The sequence below is a fragment of the Calypte anna genome, chromosome 15, assembly GCF_003957555.1.
Source record: "Calypte anna isolate BGI_N300 chromosome 15, bCalAnn1_v1.p, whole genome shotgun sequence".
In the NCBI taxonomy this organism is placed as follows: domain Eukaryota; kingdom Metazoa; phylum Chordata; class Aves; order Apodiformes; family Trochilidae; genus Calypte; species Calypte anna.
In genome coordinates, this window is record NC_044261.1 from 6,144,052 (window position 1) to 6,154,062 (window position 10,011).

The 10,011-nt window shown below is 35.9% G+C and overlaps 1 protein-coding gene across 2 annotated transcripts in view; it reads right to left on the reverse strand.

Annotated features, from left to right (window-relative positions):
- The window catches only part of TXNRD2 (thioredoxin reductase 2), a 31,153-nt gene that overhangs the window by 19,573 nt on the left and 1,569 nt on the right, over positions 1-10,011 (reverse strand). For both annotated transcript variants that reach the window (XM_030460317.1, XM_030460318.1), the window contains exons 2-10: positions 9,910-9,975; positions 9,110-9,166; positions 8,404-8,548; positions 8,040-8,114; positions 7,272-7,350; positions 6,174-6,236; positions 5,587-5,657; positions 945-964; positions 480-571 (exon numbers count right to left, since the gene is read on the reverse strand). In XM_030460317.1, the coding sequence (XP_030316177.1) occupies positions 480-571; positions 945-964; positions 5,587-5,657; positions 6,174-6,236; positions 7,272-7,350; positions 8,040-8,114; positions 8,404-8,548; positions 9,110-9,166; positions 9,910-9,975 (668 nt within the window). The remainder of the gene's footprint in view (positions 1-479; positions 572-944; positions 965-5,586; positions 5,658-6,173; positions 6,237-7,271; positions 7,351-8,039; positions 8,115-8,403; positions 8,549-9,109; positions 9,167-9,909; positions 9,976-10,011) is intronic.

Here is a 10,011-nt window from a genome sequence, read left to right on the forward strand (position 1 = left end):
ATTTTTGACTTAGTTATAATCCCCACTGTTTTGAAAGTAGCAAGGTCAGGATTTTCAGTTCCTATGTCATTACAAACTTTCAGCTTAGTGATTTATTTATATTCATCATAATGAACTCCATATTGAACTACTTCATGTTAAGTAAAATAATATATTTTTAAAATAATTACCTGCAATTCCTAGTAATTCATGATTATTTAAAAGAGATTGTCTAATGTTTTTAGCAGTGGCATAAATCCTTCCTCTGCCCCTCAACCTTTTCAATCTTGTTTTCAGTTAAGCAGGAAGAAAAAATATTTACTTTTCTGAGAACAGTATCAAGATGTGATAGGAATGGAAGGCTAATATTTAAATAAAAAAGACATAATAGGAAGTGTTTGGAGAAGTCGATGACACTTTTTCTTTAGGAGACAAAAATAATCAAATACACTTTTTAATATAGTGGATATCTAAGAAGATACAAGATATTCTGTACTCACCTGATCAAACCCACGAAGTGGAATACTTCTCATCATGACTGTAGTGTCCAATCCAATGCCCGTTAGAAAACCAGCACACTCAAGTGAAACATCTGGTGAAGCAGCAGGTAAGGAAATATAAACAATAATTTCATATGAATGCATTATAAAAGGGTAGTATACAAGTGGTCTTTTTACATAAACGTATGAGTTCTCCTCACACAAATAACTTTATCTTCCTTTTGTTGCATAGAACTCCAAAGCCTTAGAATATTTTCCTTGTAGATAACATTGCTTTTAAGATGCTGAGAATTTTTCCTCAGCTGACCTTAATTCCCATGATGCTACTACATAGAAAACTCTTACTATCCTATTACCAACTCAATTACAGGGCATAAGCAAAGGGATTCCAAAAACTGAGCTTTCACTGGAGAGACAGTTACGCTGTTTATAACCTTAAATCATCACAGCCTTTCCAAAGGATACAGCTGGCTCCAACAACCAACCTGTTACATAAAAAGAAAAAAAGAACAAAGCAGTGGAATGAGCTTGTGCATACTCCTGCACAACCAAAAAAATTATTTTCTTAAGTATGTGTAGTTAGAAAATTATAGGCCTGAGGTGTGGATCTCTTGTTTTTAAATGGGAAGGAAGAGCATGGCTTGTCAGCTCCAATAAAGGCAACACTAAAACAGGTAAGCTGATTTTACTAACAGAATAAAAAAAAGAACAGGCTTGTAAGACATAAGGAATTGATTTTATATTGTAAAGAAACATTTAAAAAACACACTTTGAAAGACAAAATTAAGAAAGCCAGGAAAAACTCACAAAACCTAGCAAGGTTAAGAGGCATCAGAAGTAGTTTAATTGTTTTCCATGATATACCTACAGTGGAATCAACCATAGTTGACACTGACAGGTTTTACCCCAGTGGCTATTGCTACTGGTGTCTCATCTTTACGTGGCATCTTGGCACCATTGCCTCTGAGACAGTGGGCAACATGTAAACGTATAGACATGCATCAGTCTTCTTGGAACTCAAGCATATATCAACATTTCTAGAGATCTTAATTATTAGATATACACTTTTCACTAGTTTTAGAAAAAAAATCAGAAGTTAAACATGTTTGAAATTCATCATCTTTTTATCAAGTAGAAGGCAGTTCCCAATATATATAATTTTATTCATTGCTAAATTTCATTTTGATTTATAACATCTGCTTTTAATAGTCTTATTTATCAAAATGGCAAATATTTACCCTTCCTGTCTTTTAAAGTCCATGTATGTGGTCATAGAAAATTCATTTCATAGATTTACCTAGACTAGTATTTACCAAATACATCTATTTTAGATGTTAATAAAACATCTGTCTCTTCCCCTATTTCATTTCCTTTCAACCAAGAATATCACTAAAGTTGTACATCAACACTTCTAATTTATGAAGTGTCCCAACTCTCCAGCACAGCAGTTTTCATGCCTGTCCTCAGATGCCCTCCCTCTGCTACCCTGCCTCAGGAACTACCTCTGCTGGTACACAAAAATCACTGTTCTGGAGGTAAAAGTGGGTCCAAGCAGCCAGTGGCTGATGCTCAGCTGCTGGAAAGGCTTTGCTCTCCATGCTGCTTCCTGCTGGACATTCCTTTGCTGTTTATGTGATACACAGGCTTGCTGAAATCTCACAGTTTGGAGATACATTCCACGTAATATTTCCAGTTACAACAAAGACTTTTGCTAAGTTTTTGAATTAAGGAAAAAAATCATCATTAGCAATCAAAATTTCTAGTTACTATGAGAGCAGTGTAGAATGTTAGGCTCTTCCTGACTGTTTCATCTATGGAAATACCTGCTTTATAATCTTCATCACTATGCTTTTATAAATAATTTTTCAACAAAACCCAGCAACACTCAGAACCCACCTGAATATTTTACTGTTTATTTTGGGCATTTGTCTTAAAGCAGGTCTCTCTGATATGGACATATTCAAAAGTTTAAAGAATAATTTTGGATTTTTGGTTATGAAAGAAGTAGCTTGCTGCATGAGTTTTGGAAAACTAGAAATTTTAGAAATGTACTTGAATTTAAAAACTAACTTTAAAAACACAAATTACAAAGTCACATGATCCCAGATTTGAAACAGTTTATTTAAGGGGAGGAGGATAAGCAAGGAAGCATCAGCATTGTAAGCACAAGTCACAGAACCTTATACTATTCTTTTATCCATATCCAGCCTTGTTTGACTGCTTTACAAGGTAAGTTTTAGTAACACAAATGACAATGCCAGCAGACAAAACAGTTGCATGGAAAGAATTGATTGAGTAAAAAACTTATCTCTCAGCAGCTGTGCCTCTATTCAAAAAGTCTAAGCAACAGAACAAAACCATTTTGATAAAACTTTCTCTGAACAGATGAAAATTCAAAGTAGTCAGATCACAGCAAGGAACAGATTTTAAATATCAACCTGTGGCCTACACATCCCACACTCCTGTATTCAACATTTTTCTTGATTCCTGGCTAGCAGGTGCTAGTGTGGTGCTTCACAAAGTAAGCAGAAACCCTTAAATCCATGGAAAACCACAAACAAACTGAAGGCTAGTGCAAAGCAGTGCATGCACTGCAGTCTCTTTATAAGGAGGTATCATTCATCAATTTTACCTAAAATTTACAAAGCAATGATACTCCCCCCACCCTTTTACCAGGAAAGCTACTGCTATAAATGCTTCCAAAGACAAAAATGTGTTTCATAGAAGGACATGAAGAACCTGAGAAAGTATTTTACACATGAACATGTATGGCAACTGCAATCAAACATTAGAGGCATGATAGAACTCTGCAGACAGCAAATTTGGACTCTCTTTTTGGCCCTGCCACTGACTACCCACATAACCTTAGCAAAGTAATTCTTCAACAATATTGCAAGAGAGAACAAGTCCAACACTTGGAAAGAGATTCATAACCACTCTATCCCATGCTAAGAGAACAGAGCAAAAATAATAGGCAAAACACTGGCTTGTGGCAGTGACTTACCCTAAACCAATCTTCACCATTTTCCTAGTTCTAATAGAGATGCTTTTAAACTTCTGAAAAGTGCAGACACGAGGGCTGCTGCTCTGCAAGCCCCAGGGACTGCAGAGTCAGTACAACATATGTTTTCTCACAAAGAACCTAGATAACATCTATCTATTCTATAATAAAAACACACAAGTTCTGAAGGTGTACACAGAACAGGTTGAGCTGAAGAGATAAAAATCTGCCAGTCTGGGTTTTATGTTTGGCAGACATTTAACATAGCGGGAAATAAATGTTTCCAGCATCAGAAAATCTGATTAATCTGTGAATGGATGACCACCCCCTCTTTTAGTCTGTAGGTCCTGGGAAGTGCTGGAAAAACCCACATACTTCCCATAAAGAAATATCTACTGAAGATTTACAGGGAACAGAATAAGAATATCTGAATTTGGGTATTTGTTTGCTCTTCTTCTTCATAAAAATAGGTGCCAACTAGCACCATTTAACAGTATCAGTAGCACATTATTCACAATTTCTACACAGCAGAGGGTTTCTGGGCATTGCCAGTGTCTAGCAGAAAAGTTAAAAAAGCAGAACCTAAACTCTTTCACACCTGCTCAATCTCTCACTCATTCTGAACACATTTCAAAGCATCCTTTCTAATTCACTCTGTCAAAACTCTTCATCTCAGTAGCAAGAATTTCTTCATCATGTTTGTATATCCAAGGGACGTTTAAGTTGGTTAACAGTTTGCTATTTTTTTTTAATATGAATAACTGCAGGATTGACAGTTCTAAAGCCCCCAGACATGTAATTTGTAGCTAAGATATGTACATTTGAAGAGGGAGAAAAGAAGAATAAGTACAACACATCCAAGACTAAAAACAAAAGGTGTTAAACTGAACCCTGGGAATATTTGTAATAGAAACAAATCAGACAGAAACAAACCTTTAGCAACTCCCTCCTTCATTTGCTAGGACACAGCCTGATAAAGCACAGAAATGCTACTGTAGCCCCTGCAGGCTTATTTTGACTAAATCCCAGGAATGCAACATATAAACACTAGACTCCCACATTACACTGTTACAACTTGCATTAGCAGCAACTGGACAAAAGCCACATATTCATAGAAACATCTTACTGGGATAAATCTTACATTAGTTTTTGTGTGGAATTCTGGTGGATTTTTTTTTCTTTAATTTCCTTGCATAAATCATGCTCTCAGAATTCAAGAGGTGACTGATATACTACAAACAACAGCAAATTTACTTTCCTTTTAAAACTGTATAAATAAGCCTTTTTATTTATTTGATTTTTAGCTTAACACAGTTATTTTTTGTGTTATAAAGCCACAGACATGAATGGTAGCTCTGTTTTCTTTCAAAACACCAGTATTATAGTCTCAAATAGCTTTTTCTTATGTAGATTTTGCTTTTTCTAGACTTGCTCAATAGAAAAAAGAAAAATAATAGTATTATCTGACTTCCAGGCTAGCAAATGTGCATTTCCTATCCCAATTATTTACATTAGGAAATAGCTCTGTAGCAGAGTGTTGACTCAGACTCTTACTGTGCTGTGTTGTAAAAAAGAAACTATGGCATTTTAGTATTTTCATTAAAAACAATTTTTTAAAATTATTTCTGTTGAAACAATAGCTCCCAAAGCATAAGGAAAGGTGAAAATAACCCAATTGCCTCACCATTTTTAATTTTATCATAACTGCCACAACTTAAGAGAACATAAAATTAGGTTGAAGTTTCTTTCCTAATTGAAGAGCAATTTCACCCCTAGGAAGGAACAGGGAGAGCTCAACCTTCGTGTAAGTTTATGCTGCCCTCTTGTGATTTCCACGTATAATTGCTACAGCAAGTGAGTCACCTTAGCTTAAGACTGAAAATTCATAATTTGATTTTAGAAGGTAATTTCATAAAGAGGGAAGATAGAGAAATAGTTGACAGTGTCAGTGATGGTTGACAGTGTGATGCTGATGCATACCAAAACAAGGAAAAAAGAAGGACAGAAAAACAGGTGCATAAAAGGCTATTTTGAACATTTTTCAGCTTGGCATAAAGAAAAATTATGAATGCCAGCACCTATTAAAGTCATGGTAAGGTAACTTACGTTTTTCCTGGAGATTCTTTTAACCAGAATAGATCATCACTTGTGATTCCATACTCTAGTGCACCTGCAATCTATTAAATGCACAGGTAAGATGCTGAATCTACAACACAAGTCCTGGCAAAAAAGAAAGATAACAGCAGACTGGGTTGTATTAGCTGAACTATAACCCATGGAACGAGGGGAACATATCTGGGGTTGCCCATACATTATCCAGTCTTCATCTTTGATGTTTTTCAAAATATGACCACAAGAAGCCCTGAGCAGCATGATTTGACCTCACAGCTGACTCAGTAGCTGATACCAGCCTGCATGAGCTGGAGGTTGACCTCTAGAGATCCCTTCCAACATGAATTATCCTACAGCTCTAAGAAACATCAACATACTAAATTTATGCAATCTTTATTCTATGGAAATCTTTTTATGAAAAGCCTCTGCTTTATATAAAGGATATTTTTTCACACAAGATAAGTACAAAAATTTCTCAAGTGTTACTTTAAATGTACATTATTTATCCTACAAACATTCCCTCTCTTCTGCAACAAAACCAGGAAAGCTATTGGAGTTGTCAGATGGCAAATGTAACTTACATGTTCAGGATATTTTGGTCTTCCTCCAGTAGCAATTACAATATTTTCTGCAGTAACAACAGTCTACAAACAAAAATGCAAAACTGGAATCAATAACTTTGAATTCTTGTACCTGCCTCTAGATTTTACCTATCTGCGAATGAGTGATAAATGAGAAAGCTGACACATCAATCTGCTATTTGTATAAGACAATAAACAGCACTGCATTAAAAAAAAGGATGGAGATTTAAAAAAAAAAACCACAAACTAATACATGCATGAGTTTTTCCTACACATAATCTATCAGGTTTTATCTTAATAGTAATCTTACAATTGCTTCTGTACTGGACAAGATCTTGATTGCTACTTGGAAGTACAGCTGTGACCAAAGATTGTGCAGCTTCTCAAAATCAGTTTTTGTTCATGAAAAAACAGACCACAGCAAATCAGCTCTGTCTCTAAGGCCTAGAGTTAAGCTACCTCAAAAATGGCATATTTATAGAAAAAGCTAGGCATCTATCCCCCTTGCTCTCTCAAGCTGATATTAACCAGTAACTTTATATAACTATACTCATAAAGGTTTAAAAAATGCATGTTCCATCTCTTGTTAAATATGCAGACATGGCTGCCATTCTGTTCTGTGACCCAGACACTTGGAGCTGTGCATTCAGTGTAACTGCCTCCCACACAACTTTGTATGAGAAAGCTAAGCATGCTTACAACTCATCTGAAGAAGGAAAACATCTCAGACTGATTTAATGTCCAGAGCAATAAGGAGATGTTGGTCCTCTCTACATCTCTGTAAGCCTCTACCAAAGCAGTATGATTCTGACCAAAAATTAAAAAAATTAAAATCTTCTGTCTCAGCATTTCCATCTGCAAAGAAAAATAATGGCATCTAACTGACAGGTTAGAGGCTAGGGACCCAGTAGGCAACAGCCAAGTTCATAAATATCTTCTCTAGGTGGAAAATACAATTCTACCTCACCAGAACAATTCTACATACCTAAAATAATTTGCAAAAGTATAATTTAGCTCCCAGTTAACCTGAAAACAAACACATGAAGAACTGAAATGTTTGAAGTGAATAATACTGCAGAAATCAGCAGAGCAGCTCACCTCTTTACCTGCTTTTGTTAAGCCACGAATTGTATGTGTATCAGAAAAACTCCCTTTCATGTTGAAATATTTCACCTTCCTGTTTAGAAGAAAACAGCAACATAAGCACACAATGTATAGGAATGAAAAAAACAATCAGCTACATTTTCTCTGTCTGAAGTGCTAAAAAGGATAGCCAACAGGCAGAGAAAATGAGACATTTTCCACTAGCCACAGCATTAGTATTACTAACTGCAACATTACTAATACAATGCTCATTGGAGAGCATACAAAGGTGACTCAGCAGGAGTCACAAGACCAGTACCTGTTAAATTATACATTAATATAATTTCTCTATAAAAGGAGCTGCATGCTGAAAAACTTGGAACCACTTCTGCACTGACAGCAAAAAATTCTGCTGCTCTAGTACAATGTTATCTGTGGGCTTGTATGGCATATAGACTGTGCTGGACAAGCTTTGAATTATCTTGATAAACTCTGACTACTTGATATTAATACAAAACCTTTCTAGATTAAAGAGAGCATTCCCTAATCACCATGCTGTTAGAAAGGTTTCATATGGTTACTCTCAACAACTATTTCCCAGAAAAGGAGGATGGGATGGAAATCACTTATATTGGCAAGGGCACTGAGAGTCCTCAGCAGAAGGAACTTACAAACTCAAAACACTAGCTCTAATGAAACTCTCCAAAGGCAATTCAGCAGTACTACAAGGAGAAGAGCTCCTTGACTATGGGAAGAAAGATGAGCTTATATAGTCTTATATACTTGTCTTGTAGTTGCACTCTGTGTCCCCAGTTCAAGGATTTCACATAATTCTGAACAGCTTGTGCCATCACAGACCTATCATAAAACAAGAAAGTGAACATGAAGTCATCACATTACAAATTCTGATTCTGCAACTCAAAGATACAGGCAACTGCTAGAAATCAGTAATGTTCTACAATACTTTTTTATTACAAAAGTAAATTATCACATAATATCAACTCTGATAAGCAAGTAAATTGTTTTGTGTTTTAAAGAAAGCTTCACACAAAAATCACTTCTCTAGCTGTCTCTAAATAAACAGCAACTGGGAAAAGTTGTTACACATTTGCAGCACATAGGAGTGGATATAAGCAATAATCTTTACCAGGTATGATTAACAGGTTGGGTTATATTCCAGCCATAGTGTTGGGCATCTTTAAGGGCACTCCCTAAAAGGGCTGCTTGATGCATAAGCTTTTTAGGAATGCAGCCAACATTCACACAAGTTCCACCAAGTCCCCACTTGGTCCCTTGGGAAAAAAAAAGAAGGAAAAAAATAATATTAAATGCATTGGGTCATTCTAACTTAATGCAACTGGGCTACTTAAAGAACTAAGCTGCTCATGCAATTAGTTAAAAAGTTCTAAAACAACACAAAGCTAAGTGTCTCCTACAAATCAGTTTCTAACTCTGTTTATATTCATTTGTTTTGATAAAAACTCTGTATTTTTCTTCTAAAACTCAAACCATTTCAAGAGGCTTCTTGGAGTTCTGAAGAATCAGTTACTACATATTCGCATCTGTTTATTTGCATTTGTGGATCTTATTTTGCATATTGTACATGAAGAGCCTCCGTGTGATGCAATTCATGATTTTCAGAAATTGCAAATAACATTTTTACAGAGACAATTTTCTCACATACTGAAGTCTGAAATCTGCTACAAATGGTAGCATCAAACTCTGCTAACAACCTTTGTGTGCAGAGGAAGAAGGCAGAGCTGGGATATCATTGTTACCTGAAGCAATCTGCTCACCTAGGCAACTGTTTCATACACATACCCAAATATTACCTAAGCATTTCTCTTTCATACCTTGTGGGGAAGGTTCCACATAATCCAAAACAGCCACTTTCTTCCCAAACTGAGCAGCTTTAAACAAAAAGCAAGACAAAGTATTTAGAGGAGGGAGAAACACACAAACATAAACCTTTTTAGTAGTACAAGCACAGATTAAGAGTACAGGATATGGGAGCTAATGGTTTATGCTAAGTCAAGATGCCAGACTAGGGATCCAGGCTGCTCGTGTAGTCAGTCAGCACATTCTCCATAAAACACTTCATAACCCAGACTACAGCCTCCAGTTTACACTGAGCCCAAACATGCAATTTGACCCCAAATGAGATGTTTAGGAACCTTGTGATTCTGTTATATGGACTGCTGAACTGATCTGTGGGCCACTGAACATGATACACTGAGTTACAAAGGGGCAAGGTTCTTTACTGCAATTAAACAGGTCTTGGAAAGAGTCTGAAGGGACTGTTTTAACAAACAAAGAAACAAGAAACAGTATAATTTAAAAAGTACTGCATCTATGGTGGCACTGGGAGTATTTTACAGTAACAGTGAAATAAAAGCTTACTAGACTTTCACATAACAAAAAAATAAATATTTTTAAAGGGTTAGCAGGAAAACCAAACAAGATCAGCCCACCTGAGGGTGTGAATTAGTTTGCAGATTAAGTGTATGGAGCTGAGTTAATGAGTAACAAGCAGGGACTGACCTATACCATATTTCTTAAAAAGCTTTAGTATTATCAGACACACGTAGCTTAGTTTCCATAAACACCATTTAAGTTAAAACAAAACCTTTGTTAGTTATTTTTACATACAAACCTTCTTTTGCACAAGCAAGGCCTCCAGACCCTCCACCAACTACCAGAAGATCATACTCATTCGTTCCTGTGAAGAGGACATAAAAAAATTAAGGGAAACAAA